Source organism: Heterodontus francisci, chromosome 32, assembly GCF_036365525.1.
Source record: "Heterodontus francisci isolate sHetFra1 chromosome 32, sHetFra1.hap1, whole genome shotgun sequence".
NCBI lineage: Eukaryota > Metazoa > Chordata > Chondrichthyes > Heterodontiformes > Heterodontidae > Heterodontus > Heterodontus francisci.
This window is the reverse complement of record NC_090402.1, coordinates 5,155,694-5,177,857: the sequence shown is the minus strand read 5'-3', so window position 1 is coordinate 5,177,857 and position 22,164 is coordinate 5,155,694. Positions and strand designations below refer to the sequence as shown.

Genomic DNA, 22,164 nt, shown 5'->3' with positions numbered 1-22,164 from the left:
GTGGTGAGAATGTGGAACTCGCTCCCACAGGGAGTGGTTGAGGTGAATAGTATCGATACATTTAAGGGGAAGCTGGATAAACACATGAGGGAGAAAGGAATAGATGGATATGTTGATAGGGTGAGATGGAGAGAGGGTGGGAGGAGGCTCGTGTGGGACAGAAACACCGGCACGGAGCAGATGGGCCAAATGGCCTGTTGCTGTGTTGTAAAATTCCATGTAAAAATTCTCACGACAAAAAAGAGATGCCGTTCAAATCGCTCTTGTTGCAGCTCAAACTTTGAGATTGGGTGAGAGAGTGAGAGAGGCGAAAATGATCCATTGCACTCTCCTGCTCCGTGAACTCACAGTTAATGTTCAACTCAGATGGTGTGAAGTGAATAAATGACTCCTGTGTCTGGATCAAACATTGATGGGACCTCTCACCTACCACTCACACATCAAACACCAGCGCCCAAAACACTTTCTCTTTCAAACGAAATGTAAACAAGACCTTGGCTGTGAGAGCCATACCTCAGTAACAATGACTGTGTGTCAATGCGCTTCCCAATCACTGCAGGAGTTCCTCAGGGTAGTGTCTGAGGCCCAACCATCTTCAGCTGCTTCATCAATGACCTTCCTTCAATCATAAAGTCAGAAGTGGGGATGTTCGCTGATGATTGCACAATGTTCAGCACCATTCGTGACTCCTCAGATACTGAAGCAGTCCGTATAGAAATGCAGCAAGACCTGGACAATATCCAGGCTTGGGCTGATAAGTGGCAAGTAACATTCACGCCACACAAGTACCAGGCAATGACCATCTCCAACAAGAGAGAATCTGACCATCTCCCCTTGACAGTCAATGGCATTACCATCACTGAATCCCCCACTATCAACATCCCAGGGGCTACCATTGACCAGAAACTGAACTGGACTAAACATATAAATACTGTGGCTACAAGAGCAGGTCAGAGGCTGGGAATCCTGCGGCGAGTAACTCACCTCCTGACTCCCCAAAGCCTGTCCACCATCTACAAGGCACAAGTCAGGAGTGTGATGGAATACTCTCCACTTGTCTGGATGGGTGCAGCTCCAACAACACTCAAGCAGCTCGACACCATCCAGGACAAAGCAGCCCGCTTGATTGGCACCCCATCTACAAACATTCACTCCCTCCACCACGGACGCACAGTGGCAGCAGTGTGTACCATCTACAAGATGCACTGCAGCAATGCACCAAGGCTCCTTAGACAGCACCTTCCAAACCCACAACCTCTACCAATTACAAGGACAATGGTAGCAAATGCAAGGGAACACCACCACCTGCAAGTTCCTCTCCAAGTCACACACCATCCTGACTTGGAACTATATCACCGTTCCTTCACTGTCGCTGGGTCAATATCCTGGAACTCCCTTCCTAACAGCACTGTGGGTGTACCTACCCCACATGGACTGCAGTGATTCAAGAAGGGACCTCACCACCACCTTCTCAAGGGCAATTAGGGATGGGCTGTAAATGCTGGACTTGCCAGCTATGCTCACATGCCTTGAACGAATTTGCATAGGCTTAATCATACTGAGTGGGTAAAGTCAATGTTCCTTCTAATTTCCCTTCACTGTGAATGGCCAGCTTGTTGCATTCCACGGTGCCTTTAAGACTTCTGCCTGGCAGCACATGTGTCCATCTTAAATTGCTTGTCCTTGGCCTGTTTTTTCCCTGAATGGCATTTTCCCAATTGCTGCACACCCGAGCAGCTTAGAGAACATTGGATGCAATTCTGAGTTACCTCCTGCACCCTGTCAGTACAGTAGAACAAAATTGTCTGTAATAGCTCCTGATCCACTCCCACTCGTGCAATGGCTTTCGGACTCTGGGACTGACTGGATGTCCCAGTAATGGCTGTTAAATGCCTGAGATAATCTTACACCCAATGGAAGTTACTGCCTTTTGCTCTGCAAGATAACAATAGGAGCTGAGCCTCCATGGCTCAGCGGTTCGGTGGGAAAATGCAAGCCTATCTCCAGCCCCCAACCCAGCTCCAACCCCCAGGCCCAGCTCCAGCCTCCAGGCCCAGCTCCAACCCCCAGGCTCAGCTCCAACCCCCAGGCTCAGCTCCAACCCCCAGGCCCAGCTCCAGCCTCCAGGCCCAGCTCCAGCCCCCAGACCCAGCTCCAGCCTCCAGGCCCAGCTCCAACCCCCAGGCCCAGCTCCAGCCTCCAGGCCCAGCTCCAACCCCCAGGCCCAGCTCCAACCCCCAGGCCCAGCTCCAACCCCCAGGCCCAGCTCCAACCCCCAGGCCCAGCTCCAACCTCCAAGCCCAGCTCCAACCTCCAAGCCCAGCTCCAACCCCCAGGCCCAGCTCCAACCCCCAGGCCCAGTTCCAGCCTCCAGGCCCAGCTCCAACCCCCAGGCCCAGTTCCAGCCTCCAGGCCCAGCTCCAACCCCCAGGCTCAGCTCCAACCCCCAGGCTCAGCTCCAACCACCAGGCTCAGCTCCAACCCCCAGGCCCAGCTCCAGCCTCCAGGCCCAGCTCCAACCCCCAGGCCCAGTTCCAGCCTCCAGGCCCAGCTCCAACCCCCAGGCTCAGCTCCAACCCCCAGGCTCAGCTCCAACCACCAGGCTCAGCTCCAACCCCCAGGCCCAGCTCCAGCCTCCAGGCCCAGCTCCAGCCCCCAGACCCAGCTCCAGCCTCCAGGCCCAGCTCCAACCCCCAGGCCCAGCTCCAGCCCCCAGGCCCAGCTCCAACCCCCAGGCCCAGCTCCAACCCCCAGGCCCAGCTCCAACCCCCAGGCTCAGCTCCAACCCCCAGGCTCAGCTCCAACCCCCAGGCCCAGCTCCAACCTCCCAAGCCCAGCTCCAACCCCCAGGCTCAGCTCCAACCACCAGGCTCAGCTCCAACCCCCAGGCCCAGCTCCAACCCCCAGGCCCAGCTCCAACCCCCAGGCCCAGCTCCAACCCCCAGGCTCAGCTCCAACCACCAGGCTCAGCTCCAACCCCCAGGCCCAGCTCCAACCCCCAGGCCCAGCTCCAACCCCCAGGCCCAGCTCCAACCCCCAGGCTCAGCTCCAACCCCCAGGCCCAGCTCCAGCCTCCAGGCCCAGCTCCAACCCCCAGGCCCAGCTCCAACCCCCAGGCCCAGCTCCAACCCCCAGGCTCAGCTCCAACCCCCAGGCCCAGCTCCAGCCTCCAGGCCCAGCTTCAATCCCCAGGCCCAGCTCCAGTCCCAGGCCCAGCTCCAACCCCCAGGCTCAGCTCCAACCCCCAGGCTCAGCTCCAACCCCCAGGCTCAGCTCCAACCCCCAGGCCCAGCTCCAGCCTCCAGGCCCAGCTCCAACCCCCAGGCTCAGCTCCAACCCCCAGGCCCAGCTCCAGCCTCCAGGCCCAGCTCCAATCCCCAGGCCCAGCTCCAATCCCCAGGCCCAGCTCCAGCCTCCAGGCGCCGCTCCAATCCCCAGGCCCAGCTCCAGCCCCAGGCCCAGCTCCAATCCCCAGTCTCAACTCCAGCCTCCAGGCCCAGATCCAGCCCCCAGGCCCAGCTCCAACCCCCAATCTCAACTCCAGCCCCCAGGCCCAGTTCCAATCCCCAGGCCCAGCTCCAATCCCCAGGCCCAGCTCCAATCCCCAGGCCCAGCTCCAGCCCCCAGGCCCAGCTCCAGCCCCCAGGCCCAGCTCCAGCCCCCAGGCCCAGCTCTAATCCCCAGGCCCAGCTCCAATCCCCAGGCCCAGCTCCAATCCCCAGGCCCAGCTCCAATCCCCAGGCCCAGCTCCAATCCCCAGGCCCAGCTCCAGCCCCCAGGCCCAGCTCCAATCCCCAGGCCCAGCTCCAGCCCCCAGGCCCAGCTCCAGCCCCCAGGCCCAGCTCCAGCCCCCAGGCCCAGCTCTAAACTCCAGCCCAACAATAACATCTTGCATTTTTATAGCAGCTTTGACATTGTAAAACCTCCCAAGGTATTTCACAGGAGTCGTTATCAAACAATGTTTGCCACCAAGCCACGTAAGGAGATATCAAGTCAGGTGACCAAAAGCTTGGTCAAAGAGGTCAGTTTTAAGAAGCGTCGTAAGAGAGGAGAGAGAAGTGGAGAGGTTTAGGGAGGGAATTCCAGAGTTTGGGGCCCAGGCAGCTGAAGGCACGGCCGCCAATGGTGGAGTGATTAAAATCGTGGATGCTCAAGAGACCAGAATTAGAGGAGTGCAGATATCTCGGAGGGTTGTGGGGCTGGAGGAGATTACAGAGATAGGGAGGGGCGAGGCCACAGAGGGATTTGAAAACAAGGATGAGAATTTTAAAATCGAGGACTTGCTGATCTGGGAACCAGTGTAGGTCAGTGAGTACAGACGGTGATGGGTGAATGAGACTTGGTGTGAGTTAGGATAATACATCGTGCCTGTGCCAGCTCTTTGAAAGAGCTCTCCAATTAGTCCCACTCTCCTGCTCTCTCCCCACAGCCCTACAAATTTCTCCTTTTCAAGTATTTATCCAATTCCCTTTTGAAAGTTACTGCTGAATCTGCTTCCACCGCCCTTTCAGGCAGCACGTTCCAGATCACAACAACTCACTGTGTAATAAACATTTGCCTCATGTTGCCTTTGGTTCCTTTGCCAATTATCTTCAATCTGTGTCCCTCTGGTTATCAACCCTCCTGCCACTGGAAACAGTTTCTCCTTATTTCCTCTATCAAAACCCCTCATGATTTTGAACACCTCGATTAAATCTCCACTTAACCTTCTCTTCTCTAAGGAGAACAATCCCAGCTTCTCCAGTCTCTCCATGTAACTGAAGTCCCTCATCCCTGAGAACATTCTAGTAAATCTCCTCCGCACCCTCTCCAAGGATTTGACATCCTTCCTGAAGTGCGGAGCCTGGAATTGGATCTCTGTGCACTGACTCTGCACAGAGCCTCGTGCAATCAGGCTGTGCAGTACAAAAACTGTGAACACTGGGGCTGGAGAAAAATACAGCACAAGCGACAAAGAGTAATTTCTCTCTCTCCCCCATGCTTTCACTGTCTCTCACTCACTCTCTCTGCCTCTCTACATCTCTGTCCTCATTTAAGGCAGTCTTTAAAACCTGCCTCTGAACAAGCTTTGGCCACCTGTTCTAATATCTCCTCATGTGGCTCGATGTCAAATTTTCTTTGGTAACACATGTGTGAAGCACCTTGGGATGTTTTACCATGTTAAGGATGCTACTTGTTGCTGTTATAGGAACCTGGGAACAGGAGGAGGCCATTCAGCCCCTTGAGTCAGTTCCATCATTCAATTAGCTCACTTATCTTTGTTGGTAAGGATATTAAGGGTTATGGAACCAAGGTGTGTAGATGCTGAAAGGTGTTGTATAAATGACAGGCTCGGAACAGGCAGTCCAGCCCCCCACCCCCCACCCCCCCCCCCCCGCTCTTCATTCTGAGGTGTTGTGGATCACTATTGCACCAGAGAGAGACAGAAAGAGAGATAGAGATAGAGATAGAGAGGGTGAAAGAGAGAGAAACAGAGAGAGGGACAGCGAGAGAGAGAGAGTTTTCTTCGTAGTGAAGACTAATGTACCGACACTCTCTCTCTCTCTCGACATTTACTTCCTCACACTTTCTAATTGGGAGTGGGGGTTTTAGATGGGGTTGGGCCGAGGTTAAACACAATGAGGACATTGTGGGGCCCAGGGACACAGACTGAAACAAGGCCCATTTGCCAAGTTGCTTCACTGTATAATCCCACTTGTCTAAACTGAATGTCAGGATTGCCTGAGCTGGAATCTTATAAAACATTACATTCTCCCTCTGTGTTGAGGAAGCTTTTCTTTCCTTCAATAATACCCCACCCTCCTAATTTCATTCTGGGGGGAGGGAATGGAGAAAAAGAACGCAGGAAGGGATCTAATTAGAATGTGTGTCCATCTGCATTGGCATTGTAACCTGGAGAAGAATAGTCAAAGCAAGTGAGACATGCCCTGACGGCCTCAGACGCAATGATTAGTCACACAGTATTAATCTGAGCTCTAACAATGGACCCCAAAGTCCAACCGAACTCCAGCTGTCAGCCAGAGAAAGAATGAGAGAAAAACAGATTTCAAGATTGACGCGTCGGGGGTTGTGTGTGTGGGGGGGGGGGGGGGAGGTTCTGCCGAGTGGCGTGGCTTGGCTTTCACTCATTGAAAGAGATGCTCGGGGACTTTGTCTGTTAATTGCTCACGGGCCCTGGGTTTGGGGCACGAGGGAGGGAGGCAGAGGGAGGAGGGGTATGTGTGCAGAGGTTGGACAAGGAACAGCGAGCGACACAATATGTGAATCTCACAGTCAACAGATGGCACAAACCTGCTTCAGGGAGAATAGAAATCAAAATGTTTGTCAATCCACAAGTGTTGTTCTCTTTTAATGATTCATCTTCCTAATCAATTCAACTCTAAGGCCTAGAGTTTCACTCCACCATCCCCCTTCTCCTCCCCCTCCCTCTCATCTCTTTCTCCCTGTTCTAAGGGAAGATCCACGTTTTTTAAACGTACACAGAATGTACAGCACAGAAACAGGCCATTCGGCCCGACTGCTCCGTGCTGGTGTTTCTGCTCCACACGAGCCTCCTCCCACCCCCTCTCCATCTCACCCTATCACCATATCCTTCTATTCCTTTCTCCCTCGTCTGTTTATCCAGCTTCCCCTTAAATGTATCGACACTATTCACCTCAACCAATCCCTGTAGTGAGTTCCACATTCTCACAACTCTCTGGGGAAAGAAGTTTCTCCTGAATTCCCGATTAGATTTATTAGCGACTGTCGGATATTTATGGTCCCTAGTTCTGGTCTCTCCCATAAGTGGAAATATCTTCCCGACATCTACCCTATCGAAACCCCTTCAACATTTTAGAGGCCTCGATCAGGTCACCCCTCGGCCTCCTCTTTTATTTCCAGGAATCCCACAGCATTAGAAATACGTTTGGCACTGCTTGGGATCTTCCTCACCGCAGGGCTCTGATTTGTAGCGGTTCTGTTACTGAACCTAAAGATCCCGAGAACAGGAGTTCAAATCCCGGTGTGGACAGTCTGAGAAATCAAATTCAGTGTTTTAAATTTGTTTTGAAATAAAAAGCTAGTCTCAGTAAAAGTGACCGTGAAGCTGTCAGATTGTCATAAAGACCCAATTGGGTCACTAATGTTCTTTAGGGAAGAAAACCTGCCATCCTTACCCAGTCTGAGATTATATTTGACTCCAGTCCCTTCAGGAAGATGAATGAATCTAAACTGCCCCCTGCAGTGATCATTCAGTTGTATCAAACTCGCTATTAATGGTTCAAGACAGCTCACCAAATTGAGTGAGTGGGTAAATGCATGGCAGATGCAGTATAATGTGGATAAATGTGAGGTTATCCACTTTGGTAGCAAAAACAGGAAGGCAGATTATTATCTGAACGGCTATAAACTGAGAGAGGGGAATATGCAGCGAGACCTGGGTGTTCTCGTACACCAGTCGCTGAAGTTAAGCATGCAGGTGCAACAGGCGGTAAAAAAGGCAAATGGTATGTTGGCCTTCACAGCGAGAGGATTCGAGTACAGAAACAGGGATGTCTTGCTGCAATTATACAGGGCCTTGGTGAGGCCACACCTGTAATATTGTGTGCAGTTTTGGCCTCCTTATCTGAGGAAGGATGTTCTTGCTATGGAAGGAGTGCAGCAAAGGTTTACCAGACTGATTCCTGGGTTGGCGGGAATGACGTTTGAGGAGAGATTGAGTCGGTTAGGATTATATTCGCTGGAGTTCAGAAGAGTGAGGGGGGATCTCATAGAAACCTATAAAATTCTAACAGGACTTGGGCGGCGCAGTGGTTAGCACCGCAGCCTCACAGCTCCAGCGACCCGGGTTCAATTCTGGGTACTGCCTGTGTGGAGTTTGCGAGTTCTCCCTGTGTCTGCGTGGGTTTTCGCCGGGTGCTCCGGTTTCCTCCCACCACCAAAAGACTTGCAGGTCGATAGGTAAATTGGCCATTATAAATTGCCCCTAGTATAGGCAGGTGGTAGGGAAATATAGGGACAGGTGGGGATGTGGTAGGAATATGGAATTAGTGTCGGATTAGTATAAATGGGTGGTTGATGGTCGGCACAGACTCGGTGGGCCGAAGGGCCTGTTTCAGTGCTGTATCTCTAAATAAAAAATAAAAATAAAATAAAATAAAAGGATTTGACAGGGTAGATGCAGGAAGGATGTTCCCAATGGTGGAGGTGTCCAGAACCAGGGGTCATAGTCTAAGGTTACGGGGTAAATCTTTCAGGACTGAGATGAGGAGAAATTTCTTCACCCAGAGAGTGCTGAGCCTGTGGAATTCACTACCACAGAAAGCAGTTGAGGCCAAAACATTGCATGTTTTCAAGAAGGAGTTAGATATAGATGTTGGGTCTAAAGGGATCAAAGGGTATGGGGCGAAAGCGGGAATCGGCTACTGAATTGGATGATCAGCCATGATCATAATGAATGGCAGAGCAGGCTCGAAGGGCTGAATGGCCTACTCCTGCTCCTATTTTCTATGTTTCTATGTTACCACCACCTTGTCAAGGGCAACTAGAAATGGGCAATAAATGCTGGCATTGTAGCGACACGCACATCCCGAGAATCAATATTGTCCAGGCTGACACTCCAGTGCAGTACTGAGGGAGTGCTACACTGTCGGAGGGTCAGTACTGAGGGAGTGCTGCACTGTCGGAGGGTCAGTACTGAGGGAGCGCTGCACTGTCGGAGGGTCAGTACTGAGGGAGTGCTGCACTGTCGGAGGGTCAGTACTGAGAAAGTGCTGCACTGTCGGAGGGTCAGTACTGAGGGGGTGCTGCACTGTCAGAGGGTCAGTACTGAGAAAGTGCTGCACTGTCAGAGGGTCAGTACTGAGAAAGTGCTGCACTGTCAGAGGGTCAGTACTGAGGGAGTGCTGCACTGTCAGAGGGTCAGTACTGAGGGAGTGCTGCACTGTCAGAGGGTCAGTACTGAGGGAGTGCTGCACTGTCGGAGGGTCAGTACTGAGGGAGTGCTGCACTGTCAGAGGGTCAGTACTGAGAAAGTGCTGCACTGTCAGAGGGTCAGTACTGAGGGAGTGCTGCACTGTCAGAGGGACAGTACTGAGGGAGTGCTGCACTGTCGCAGGGTCAGTACTGAGGGAGTGCTGCACTGTCGGAGGGTCAGTACTGAGAAAGTGCTGCACTGTCAGAGGGTCAGTACTGAGGGTGTGCTGCACTGTCGCAGGGTCAGTACTGAGGGAGTGCTGCACTGTCGGAGGGTCAGTACTGAGAAAGTGCTGCACTGTCAGAGGGTCAGTACTGAGGGAGTGCTGCACTGTTGCAGGGTCAGTACTGAGGGAGTGCTGCACTGTCGATGGGTCAGTACTGAGGGAGCGCTGCATTGTCGGAGGGTCAGTACTGAGGGAGTGCTGCACTGTTGGAGGTGCTGTCTATTGGATGAGATGTTAACTTGCGGCCCCATCTACCCTCTCAGATGTAAAAGATCCCACAATCACTGTTTTGACAAAAATCGGGGAGTTCTCCCTCATGTCCTGGTCAATAGTTGTCCCTGAATTAACATCATTAAAAATATACTGATTACCTGGCCATTATCTCATTGCTGTTTATGGGAGCTTACTGTGCACAAATTGGATGCCATGTTTCCTTCATTACCTTTGGGTTCGAGAGGGAGAATGCATGCATGTCTAAATGCACACGTGTTGTGACTGTAGCTGACCACGATCAGCTGTGAAGGCCCCTGAGGTTGAAAATCAAGGACGGACTCAAGCTGACGTTTGAGGGAGGCGACATGTGGGTGACTGGAGCCAGTGCAGCAACAGCCCGGTTCAGACAGCACATTGAGGAGATGCAGGGAAGGGCGCGGACTGCAGGTGATTGAAGGGGAGGGAGGGGGTGAGGAACAGAGGAGATAGGGGGAGGAATGGAGGGGAGCAGGCTGGAGGAGGAGAGGTGAGGAGAGGGGAGGGAAGTGGGTAGAGGAGAGGAGGGGAGAGGTGGGGATGGCAGGAGAGGAGAGGGAATGTGAAGTGAGGGGGAAGAGGGGAGGTGAATTGAGGAGAGATTTGGGGAGGTGAAGTGAGGGAGAGATAGGGATGAAGGAGAGGAGAGAAGAGGTGAAATGAGGGGCAGGTAGGGAAGAATGGGATGAGTGATGGAAAAGCACAGACCACAGCACCGAGAGTGGTAGAAAGCACGCAAGACGCAATATCAACACATCGAGAACCTCTTTACTTACAGACAAACCTCAGTACCATTGGGAGTCCTGTTACAATGTCCACCATTGGAACATGGGATAAAGCACCTCAAACCTGAGACAGAGAGAGAGAGAAAATCAGCAACGAATAATGAACAGCATCCTACAATCTACAGTCATTCCAAACTCAGCACTTTTTCCAAAAATATACTTTATCCATAAAAATTTGCAAATATACATTATTAAACAGTTCAAAACAGTTCAAATTTCACATTTTAGAAAATACAAAATCGATCAGATTTCTTCAATACAGTAACATGAATTGCCATTCCATTTTACATGCAATGAACATTTGCATTACATCGCAAACCCAGGGGGTTTGATATGGTTTCCAGCCCCAAGGTTCACTATGGCAGGAGGACCTTACACAGCGGTCTTTCCCCATTGAGTCTTTGCAGTGGCTGCCCCAAGCTTTAGTACATCCCACAGCATGTACTCCAACCACTTTATTTTCCTTTTTAACGAGTCCGTACCCACTCAGTCAGCCAGTAAAACCCATGTTCAACAACACTCTCCCAATTTCAGTCACTGAACACACACTGGGTCCCACACACACTGACTCTCACTGGGGTACGGGTCCCACACACACTGACTCTCACTTGGGTACGGGTCCCACACACACTGACTCTCACTGGGGTACGGGTCCCACACACATTGACTCTCACTGGGGTACGGGTCCCACACACACTGACTCTCACTGAGGTACGGGTCCCACACACACTGACTCTCACTGGGGTACGGGTCCCACACACTGACTCTCACTGGGGTACGGGTTCCACACACACTGACTCTCACTGGGGTACGGGTCCCACACACACTGACTCTCACTGGGGTACGGGTCCCACACACACTGACTCTCACTGAGGTACAGTTTCTGATTGAGCCAATTGCTGATTCTGCTGATGTGGACGTCCCTGATGATCAGTGAATCTGCCGGGGCCTGACAACTGTCTGCGGGTTCTGCTATTGTAGGTGCCTAGACTGGGCTGTGTGTGAAGCATTCGGCATTGCCCTTGAAGTGTTGAGAGTGCAGTAACACAGACTGTGCCCTGTGCGTGGGAATGGCTGACAGCTGTGTAGCAGGTCTCTGTACTCCGAACAAAGAGAGGAGAGAGCAAGTGAGGAATCTATGCAACACATTCTCTGCTGCTGCTCAGCGGTCTCCTGTGCTCTGGGATCCTGGCACAGGATCCTTCTAACTGGTTATCCCTGGCACCAGCAACCATTGCTTGGAATTGCCCAACGCTGGGCATGTGTCCATTTCCAAAACTGTGGCCTCTTGCTCCTTGCAGAACAGAGAAGCTGGCTGCAACCAGACACACTTTAGAATGCTCTGCCAGTCTGTGGGGACCCATTCATTATAATCCTCACCCTGTTAAATCCAGTCAGAATTCAGGAGGATTCTTGGGGATTGCTGACAGAATCCTGGAAAAAAAAGAGGAGGCTGAGGGGTGACTTTAAAATTACGAAGGGGTTTCGATAGGGTCAACGTAGAGAAGATGTTTCTACTTGTGGGTGAAACCAGAACTGGGGGCCATCAATACAAGGCAGTTACTAATAAATCCAATCAGGAATTCAGGAGAAACTTCTTTCCCCAGAGAGTGGTGAGAATGTGGAACTCGCTCCCACGGGGAGTGGTTGAGGTGAATAGTATCGATACATTTAAGGGGAAGCTGGATAAACACATGAGGGAGAAAGGAATAGAAGGATATGGTGATAGGGGGAGATGGAGAGAGGGTGGGAGGGGGTGTATGTGGAGACAGCAGCACGGAGCAGATGGGCTGAATGGCCTGTTTCTGTCTGGACATGGGATTTGATACAATGTGACCTGCATGCACCAAATAGAACATCCCAAAATTCCAAAATCCTTCATGATTTGGGGGTGAAAACTGAGGTGGAGGTTTCTTCATTCTCGGGATGTGGTCATGACTGGCTAGACCAGCATTTATTGCCCATCCCTCGATGCTATTGAGAAGGTGGTGGTGAGCTGCCAACCCGAAACACTCCTGGCAAGTTTGATACAACTGAGTGACTGTTTCAGAGAGCAGTTAAGAGTCAATCGTCTTGCTGTGGGCCTGGAGTCATATATAATCTCAGACCGGGTAAGGATGGCAGGTTTCCTTCCCTAAAGGACATTTGTGAACCAATTGGGTTTTTACGGCAATCCGACAGTTTCATGGTCACTTTTACTGATCCCAGTGTTTTATTTCCTGATCTTATCGATTTGTTTAGATTGAACTCAAATTCTCAAACTGCCCAATGCTCGGATTCAAACTCATGTTTTCTAATGTTATTAGTCCAGGCCTCTTACTCAAGGTGGCAGTCATCACCACCCACGCAGGCCAACGAGGTGATGGGCAATGAACGTGACCTTTCCGGCCATGCCCACTTCGCCAGAATGAATGAATTGTAAAAACATTCCTGGGAACCTGGGTCTTCCCACGTCTAGGTTCCAGTGATTGGTGGATTCATGTTTCTCAGTCCAGTCCAGTCCAGTGTACTCCAGTCCAGGATTCACTTAGACCAGGGCCCGAGAGACAGCAATCCCAACAACAACTTCCAGGTCAAGTTATCTGCGCAAAGATTTAATTTTGGTTTTTGTGGGGGCGTCAATGAGCTTCCATTATTTGCAGAGCCTGGTATATTTTATAATAATCTCTAACGATGCAATTCCTTGGTAAATGACGAGAAGTCTTTCGATAAGTAATAGAAACACCTACATATCAGCAAACATGAAACTGATAAAACACATTGGACAGACAGGATGGGAGGGTGATTGTTTATACTGTGCAATCTCTGGTCCCCTCACTCCCAAGCCCTCCTCCTCTCCCACACCATGTCCCACTCAACAATCACCCACTTCTCCTCACCTCTCTCCACTCCTCCCAGTGTCTGATTTTCCCTTTTCACCATCAGTGACTTAGCTTTCATATGTCCCTCCCTTCCCTCTCACCCATCCCTCCCCATTCAAGCTCCCTGAGCTTTCCTCTTGCCAGCTCTCTAACCCACTCCCCACTGCCCCCACATTACTGTTTGCTGCCACACAGACACACACATACAGACCAACAGAGACACAGACAGACAGAGAAACAGACACAGACAGATTTACAGAGGCACAGACAGGGAGACAGACACACCCACGCACAGACACAGATCGAGACATGGACAGACAGAGAGAGACACAGAAAGACACACGGACATGGACATAGACACAGACAGACGCAGACACAGACACACTTTCCAGCCCCTGTCACTGATTGGTGATCAGACACTAGTTCATTGCTCCCTCTCTGACCCAAAGGCACTGTGGTCAATTTGCACCCCAGCAACTGCCCCAGGTGAGTCCAGGTGTGTGAGGACTGGGCCCCTCCTGGGTAAGTGTGGCACCAGGCAGTAAGTACCACTACTCAATGGGTCAGCAAGAGACTTTATGACCATTTATCATATCTCTGAGGATCATTAAACAGGAGGCCACACGGCGGAGAAAATGAAGAATTGGATTGATCTGTCCACAGTTTAAATAATCCAGACAGGAAAGGGAGGGTGAGGAGAAACTATTGTTGTTGAAAATCACAGAACACAGCGGCCCTAAGAGAGGGGGCAGAATACACACACAATTACCAAGTTTCACAGCCCTATTTAACCTCTCCGAGCAGTAAAACAGAACAGAAAGTTCCAGCAAACCGATTCCTTTCTTTTTCAGGTTTTGTACTGTGCCAACACACTGGCACCGTGGGTTGACAATGCCAGTGTAAATCCTACCCTGAACAGCAAATGATGCTCGATAACGGAGTATAAACCGACACGAGGGTGACACAGATTCCACGTGACAGCTCACTACCACAAGAAGGGAAAAAACCACACTCGCGTGCAAAGCAGAGCATGAAAGTCAGCCAGTGGTGGGCGAGTCAGTGACACACATGCACCATGTGAGAACAACGACAGTAAAAAATGGAGCTGGCAGCACAGGAGAGGGAAAGTACAGGAAAGTACAGCAGCAAAGAAAGAAGACACTAGATAAAATTTTACTGTCTAGAAAATATTAAACAATTGTGCATTTGTTAACAAGAGAGTAAACAGAGGCCAAAAAAAACCTAATGGAGAAACTGAGGCAACACAACTGGTTGTTCAGAGAGGAGGAAAATATCTCAGCCATTGCCCCCACCACAACCCTTAAAGACAACAACTTGCATTTATATATCACCTTTAATACAATAAAATGTCCCAAGGTGCTTCAATGGAGCGTTATCAAACAAAATCTGACACCAAGTCACATAAAGAGATATTAGGACAGGTGACTAAAAGCTTGGTCAAAGAGGTCAGTCTTAAGGAGTATCTTAAAAGAGGAGAGAGAGATGGAGAGGTTTAGAGACGGAATTCTGGAGGTTCGGATCCAGGCAGCTGAAGACACAGCCGCCAATGGTGGAGCAATGGAAATTGGGGATAATCAAGTGGTCAGAATTAGAGGAACGTAGATATCTTGGAGGGTTGTGGGGCTGGAGGAGATTACAGCAATAGGGAGGGGCAAGGCAATGGAAGGATTTGAAAACGAGGATGAGAATTTTAGAATTGAGGAGTTGCCGGACCGAGTGTCAGTGTAGGTCAGTGAGCACAGGGGGTGATGGGTGAACAGGAACTAGGATATGGATAGCACAGTTATGGCTAAGTTTATGGAGGTTGGAAGATATGAGGCCAGCCATTTAAAAACACCAAGGAGATTGTGGCTTCGTGTTGTAGAGTCTAGGGATCGGGGTTTGTGTTTTCAAGTCTGGGGATTGGCAGGGGGTTTGTGTGCTTGAGTCCGGGAATCTGGGCGGGGCTTCGCATTCAAGAGCCTGAGGAATCAGGGGGCTTTGTGTTCTATAGTTTCTACAGTGTGGGGGATCAGGAGGTTTCATGTTCAGGGGTGTGGGATCGGGGGTCATGTTCTAGAGTGTGAGGAGTCAGGGGTCATGTTCTAGAGTGTGGGTGTTGAGGTCATGTTCTAGAGTGTGCGGGGGAGGGTCGGGGGTTGTGTTCTTGAGTGTGGAGGGTTGGGGCAACATTCTAGTGTGGGGTTCGGGGGTCGTGTTCCAGCGTTCTGGTGGGGTCGGAGTCGTGTTCCAGAGTGCTGGGGGTCGTGTTCTAGAGTGCTGGGGGTCGGGGGGTCATGTTCTAGTGTGTGGGATCAAGGGTCACGTTCTAGAGTGTGTGTGGTGGGTCGGTTGTGTTCTAGAGTGCTGGGGATTGGGTGTCATGTTCTATAGTGTGGGGACATGGGTCATGTTCTAGAGTGTGGGGAGTCTGGGGTTGTGTTCTAGATTGTGGGGGGGTCAGGGGTCATGTTCTAGAGTGTGGGGAGTCAGGGCTCATGTTTTAGAGTGTGGGGAGTCAGAATTGTGTTCTAGAGTTTGGGGGTCAGGGGTCATGTTCTAGAGTGCTGGGGTCGGGATCGTGTTCTAGAGTGTGGGGAGTAAGAATCGTGTTCTAGTGTGGGGGTCAGGGGTCATGTTCTAGAGTGCTGGGGGTAGGGGTCGTGTTCTAGAGTGTGGGGGTCAGGGGTCATGTTCTAGAGTGCTGGGGGCCGTGGTCATGTTCTAGAGTGTGGGGAGTTGTGATCGTGTTCTGGAGTGCTGGGGGTCAGGGGTCGTGTTCTAGAGTGCTGGGGGTCAGGGGCCGTGCTCTAGAGTGTGGGGAGCCGGGGCTTGTGTTCTAGAGTGTGGGGGGGAGTCAGGGGTCGTGTCCTAGAGTGCCGGGGATCAGGGGTCGTGTTCTAGAGTGTAGGGGCAAGGGTTGTGTTCTAGAGTGTGGGGAGTTGGGGATCGTGTTCTAGAGTGTGGGGAGTCAGAAGCGTGTTCTAGATTGTGGGGGGGTCATGGGTCATGTTCTAGAGTGCTGGGGATCGGGGTCGTATTCTAGAGTGCGGGGGTGTCAGGGGTCATGTTCTAGAGTGCTGGGGGTCGTGGTCATGTTCTAGAGTGCTGGGGATCAGGGGTCATGTTCTAGAGTGCTGGGGGTCAGGGGTCGTGTTCTAGAGTGTGGGGGTCAGGGGTCATGTTCTAGAGTGTGGGGGCAGGGGTCGTGTTCTAGATTGCTGGGGACCAGGGGTCGTGTTCTTGAGTGTGGGGGCAGGGGTCGTGTTTTAGATTGCTGGGGGTCGGGTCGTGTTCTAGAGTGTGGGGCAGGGGTCGTGTTCTAGATTGTTGGGGGTCGGGGTCGTGTTCTAGAGTGTGGGGCAGGGGTCGTGTTCTAGATTGTTGGGGTCGGGTCGTGTTCTAGAGTGTGGGGCAGGGGTCGTGTTCTAGAGTGTGGGGATCGTGTCATGTTCTGGATTGTGGGGGATTGGTGCATGTGTGCTAGAGTTAAAATAGTTATTTTCTATAAGTATCCAATCCCCTCCCAAAGTCACAGCTTCAGCCTGTGATCAGGATCCAGAAAAAATCAGAGAAGCAATATTCAGTTGGGAAGAGCCTAAGATTTCTCTGTCCCAGTCTCTCTCTCTCCCCGTCTCTCTCTCTCCCCGTCTCTCTCTCTCCCTGTCTCTCTCTCTCCCCGTCTCTCTCTCTCCCCGTCTCTCTCTCTCCCCGTCTCTCTCTCTCCCCGTCTCTCTCTCTCCCAGTCTCTCTCTCTCCCCCAGAGTCTCTCTCTCTCCCAGTCTCTCTCTCTCCCAGTCTCTCTCTCTCCCAGTCTCTCTCTCTCCCCGTCTCTCTCTCTCCCCGTCTCTCTCTCTCCCCGTCTCTCTCTCTCCCCCAGTCTCTCTCTCTCCCAGTCTCTCTCTCCCAGTCTCTCTCTCTCCCAGTCTCTCTCTCTCCCAGTCTCTCTCTCTCTCCCAGTCTCTCTCTCTCCCCGTCTCTCTCTCTCCCCGTCTCTCTCTCTCCCCGTCTCTCTCTCTCCCAGTCTCTCTCTCTCCCAGTCTCTCCTCTGAAAGGTTAGACCACAGATTCAGTCTGTCAGCAACATCCTCTTCACAAGAGTGGAGAGACAGTGAGTTGTGGAGAGAGGGGAGTTTTATACCAACTTGAGGGAGGAAAGAAATCTATAAAGGGAAAACCATTCTCTGAAGCATTCATGAGGAGTGGGAGAGGGAGGGAGAGGGAGCGAGGGAGGGAGGGAGGGAGGGATGGGATGGAGAGAGGGAAGGAGGGAGGGGATGGAGAGAGGGAGAGGATGGAGAGAGGGAGAGGATGGAGAGAGGGAGGGAGGGCGAGGATGGAAAGAGGGAGGGAGGGGCTGGAAAGAGGGAGGGAGGGGATGGAGAGAGGGAGAGGATGGAGAGAGGGAGGGAGGGAGTGGAGGGAAAGAGGGAGGGAGGGGAAAGAGGGAGGGAGGGAGGGGAAAGAGGGAGGGAGGGAGGGGGAGATGGGAGTGAGAGAGGGAGGGAGGGGAGGGGAGGGAGGGGGAGGGTGGTGGGGAGAGGGAGGGGGAGATGGGAGGGAGGGGATGGAGAGAGGGAGGGAGGGAGGGGAGAGAGGGAGGGAGGGAGAGAGGGAGGGGATGGAGAGAGGGAGGAAGGGAGAGAGGGGAGGGAGGCAGGGGATGGAGAGAGGGAGGGAGGGGGAGATGGGAGGGAGAGAGGGAGGGAGTGGGAGGGCGGTGGGGGGAGGGAGGGAGGGGGTCGGGGCAGGTTCCCTGGCTCCGTTCCGCTGACTCTCTCTCTCTCTCTCTTTCTCTGAAACATCCCGAGTGAAGATTCTGAATTTCTCCAAATCCATTCCCTTCTCCCGCTGAATCAAAACTTCAACAAGTTTCCGGAGTTCAGCTCCCGGCACAAAATCACAACATCAAATGCAAACCAACTCTCCCGGTCCCTCCAGCAGGAACATTCCCATGTTTATCCAGTTTATTGGGACAGACACTTACCTGAGAGCAGCGCAGGCAATGAGATTAGACAGAGATTCAGTACAAACATTCCTCAGGCCAGCTCAGAAAGAGATTCCTCCTTTTCCTTCAATCCACAAGTTATCCCTTCAGACAGATCATCGGGGATCCACAGCAAATCCCCGGGGCCACACAAATTGGAATGAAATTAAAGATCCTTTCTTGTTGAAATAATCCGGTACAAAAATGGAATTGAGTCAGAGTGAGTTTAGAATGAGTGATCTGTAATTTACTGGAGTGTGAAACCTGCCCCAGACACAGAGACAGAGACAGAGACAAAGTTGTCTCCCTTCCGACAACCACTTGTAACTCAGCTTCTGGTGAAAGTTGCCTTTTTTCTGGCTCTCGGCTCCGGAGCTTCTGCTTCTCAAGCGTTAGAGGCTGAACTGAAGTTGAAAAAAACTTTTCTCTCTCTCTGTTTCTCCCTCGATGGGCGGAGATTTACCCCCGGATTTGCATAAAGCTGTTCATCGGCACATTCTTCTGAACGGGGCGAAGAAGGGACGGAGCCGGGTTAACCAGACCCTGGCCCGGGTTAACCAGACCCTGGCCCGGGTTAACCAGACCCATCTAACCAGACTCTGACCCGGGTTAACCAGACCCATCTAACTTGACCCTGACCCGGGTTAACCAGACTCATCTAACCAGACTCTGACCCGGGTTAACCAGACCCATCTAACCAGACCCTGACCTGGGTTAACCAGACCCTGACCCAAGTTAACCGGACCCTGACCCAGGTTAACCAGACCCATCTAACCAGACCCTGACCCGGGTTAGCCAGACCCTGACCTGGGTTAACCAGACCCTGACCCAGGTTAACCAGACCCATCTATACAAACCCTGATTTGGGTTAACCAGACCCATCTAACCAGACCCTCACCCGGGTTAACCAGACCCATCTAACCCGACCCTGACCCAGGTTAGCCAGACCCATCTAACCTGACCCTGGCCCTGACCCAGGTTAACCCGACCCTGACCCAGGTTAGCCAGACCCATCTAACCTGACCCTGACCTGGTTAACCAGACCCTGACCAGGGTTAACCCGACCCTGACCCAGGTTAACCAGACCCATCTAACCAGACCCTGACCTGGGTTAGCCAGACCCTGACCCGGGTTAACTAGACCCATCTAACCAGACCCTGACCTGGGTTAACCAGACCCTGACCCGGGTTAACCAGACCCTGGCCTGGGTTAACCAGACCCATCTAACCAGACCCTGACCCGAGTTAACCAGACCCATCTAACCAGACCCTGACGCGGGTTAATCAGACCCTGACCTGGGTTAACCAGATCCTGACCCGGGTTTACCAGACCCTGGCCTGGGTTAACCAGACCCATCTAACCAGACCCTGACCCGGGTTAACCAGACCCATCTAACCAGACCCTGACGCGGGTTAATCAGACCCTGACCCGGGTTAACCAGACCCTGGCCTGGGTTAACCAGACCCATCTTACCAGACCCTGACCCAGGTTAACCAGACCCTGACCCAGGTTAACCAGACCCATCTAACCAGACTCTGACCCCGGGGTTAACCAGATCCTGACCTTGGGTTAGCCCCCACCCCACCCAGGGCAATCTTCACTAAAACATTCCCCAGTCTGACTGTAGGCTGAACAGCTCAACTTTAACCCTCTTCAGACTGAACAAAGTTTGGAAACTTTGCTAAAACTTTTCACCATTTATTGAGTTGTTTATTTTTCTGGAAATGTTTTATTTTATTGCTGATACTCGATATCCCAGGAAAGGCAGTGAGGATTTAACACATTAACAACTGACCCCTTGTCCTCACTCTCATATTTCTCAAAGCCTAGTCTTTATTTATAAAATATTTAAAAACTTTACATCTGCCCAGCCTTCCAGTTAACAATCCTGGGTTTAAAGTCATGCATTCAATTTTTATATTTCCTTTATAAATCCCTGTTTCCACATTTATGATGGGATCTTCCTCTGTAAACAGGTCAGAGCTGTAATAATCCCGTGGAACACCATCGGCAGGCGGGTAATTACAACATGATGCCATGGTGTCAGAAGAAAAAAATCCTGCATTTCTATAGCGCCTTTCATGACCTCAGGATGTCCCAAAGCGCTTTACAGTCAATTTGCGCACAGCAAGATCCCACAAACAGCAATGAGATAAATAACCGTATAATGTTTCTCTTCGTGTTGTTGATTGAGGAATAAATATTGGCCGAGAAAACTTGGCAGAACTGCCCTGCACTTCTTCAAAATAACCCCCTGTCCACCTCCAAAAGACGGCACCTCTGACAGCACAGCACTCCACAGACAGTGTCAGCCTGGATTATATTAAGACAGAGAATGGTCAATATTTACATCTCCTGGTCTATTTACCCTCCGCTCTCAAACCCCTGAACTTCATTTAATGTTCACTTCCCATTTGCAATCACCTAGGAGATCTCCCAATATTTCTGGGATCCCTCTACCCCTTCACCTTTCACCCCCACAACCCCTGTCACGTGTTCATTGACTCCCTCCCCCACTGCCCCCAAACTGGCCACATCCCCCCCACACCCCCGACCTCCTCCATTTCTTCAGTGGCTGATACTTTACTGCTTACACACTCCTGACAATTATCTGTCTATTTTATATAAAGTATTGCATCGAGTGCAAGTTCATCACATACAGATCTTTAAATGAAAATAATCAGTCATTAACCTGGAGCCTGAACCTTACAAAGAGTTGCTGCTACTTTCCGACTGATCTCACTGGCTTGCATAGAATGTACAACACAGAAACAGGCCATTCGGCCCATCTGCTCCGTGCTGGTGTTTCTGCTCCACACGAGCCTCTTCCCACCCTCTCTCCATCTCACCCTATCACCATATGCTTCTATTCCTTTCTCCCTCATGTGTTTATCCAGCTTCCCCTTAAATGTATCGATACTATTCACCTAAACCACTCCTTGTGGGAGCGAGTTCCACATTCTCACCACTCTCTGGGGAAAGAGGTTTCTCCTGAATTCCCCATTGGATTTATTAGTGACTGTCTTATATTGATGGTCCCTAGTTCTGGTTTCCTCCACAAGTGAAAATATCTTCTCTACGTTGACCCTATAGAAACCTTTCATAATTTATAGACCTCTATCAGGTCACCCCTCAGCCTTCTCTTTTCTAGAGAGAAGACCCCCAGCCTGTTCAGCCTTTCCCGATAGGTTATAACCTCTCAGTTCTGATAGCATCCTTCCAAACCTTTGGTAAATGTTAGACAATGAGTTAGCTGATCTCAGCCCCAAGAACATCAGCCAGGTTCCTGCGCCTGGTCACTGCCCAATGACCTCTGCTGGGAACTGTTGGTGTCAGAGTATATGTGTGTTTCTGTTTATTTGCTCATGTGATGTGGGTGTTGCTGGCCAGGCCAGCATTTGTTACCATCCCTAATTGCCCTTGTGAAGGTGGTGGTGAGCTGCCTTCTTGAACCACTGCAGTCCATGTGGGGTAGGTAGACCCACAGTGCTGTTAGGAAGGGAGTTGCAGGATTTTGACCCAGCGACAGTGAAGGAACAGCGATATAGTTCCAAGTCAGGATGGTGTGTGGCTTGGAGGGGAACTTGCAGGTGGTGGTGTTCCCATGCATCTGCTGCCCTTGTCCTTCTAGGTGGTAGAGGTCACAGGTTTGGAAGGTGCTGTCTAAGGAGCCTTGGTGCATTGCTGTAGTGCATCTTGTAGATGGTACACACTGCTGCCACTGTGCGTCGGTGGTGGAGGGAGTGAATGTTTGTGGATGGGGTGCCAATCAAGCGGGCTGCTTTGTCCTGGATGGTGTCGAGCTTCTTGAGTGTTGTTGGAGCTGCACCCATCCAGGCAAGTGGAGAGTATTCCATCACACTCCTGACTTGTGCCTTGTCGATGGTGGACAGGCTTTGGGGAGTCAGGAGGTGAGTTACTCGCCGCAGGATTCCTAGCCTATGACCTGCTCTTGTAGCCACGGTATTTATATGGCTACTCCAGTTCAGTTTCTGATCAATGGTAACCCCGAGGATGTTGATAGTGGGGGATTCAGCGATGGTAACGCTGTTGAATGTCAAGGGGAGATGGTTAGATTCTCTCTTGTTGGAGATGGTCAT

The 22,164-nt window shown here is 51.4% G+C and overlaps 1 protein-coding gene across 2 annotated transcripts in view; it reads right to left on the bottom strand.

Moving 5' to 3' along the window:
* Nucleotides 1-18,452, bottom strand: part of LOC137347564 (neurogenic locus notch homolog protein 1-like) — a 154,572-nt gene extending 136,120 nt beyond the window's left edge. For both annotated transcript variants that reach the window (XM_068012052.1, XM_068012053.1), the window contains exons 1-2: nucleotides 18,065-18,452; nucleotides 10,208-10,280 (exon numbers count right to left, since the gene is read on the bottom strand). In XM_068012052.1, coding sequence (XP_067868153.1) covers nucleotides 10,208-10,280; nucleotides 18,065-18,113 — 122 coding nt within the window. In that variant the 5' untranslated portion in view covers nucleotides 18,114-18,452. The remainder of the gene's footprint in view (nucleotides 1-10,207; nucleotides 10,281-18,064) is intronic.
* Nucleotides 18,453-22,164: the final 3,712 nt, after the last annotated feature.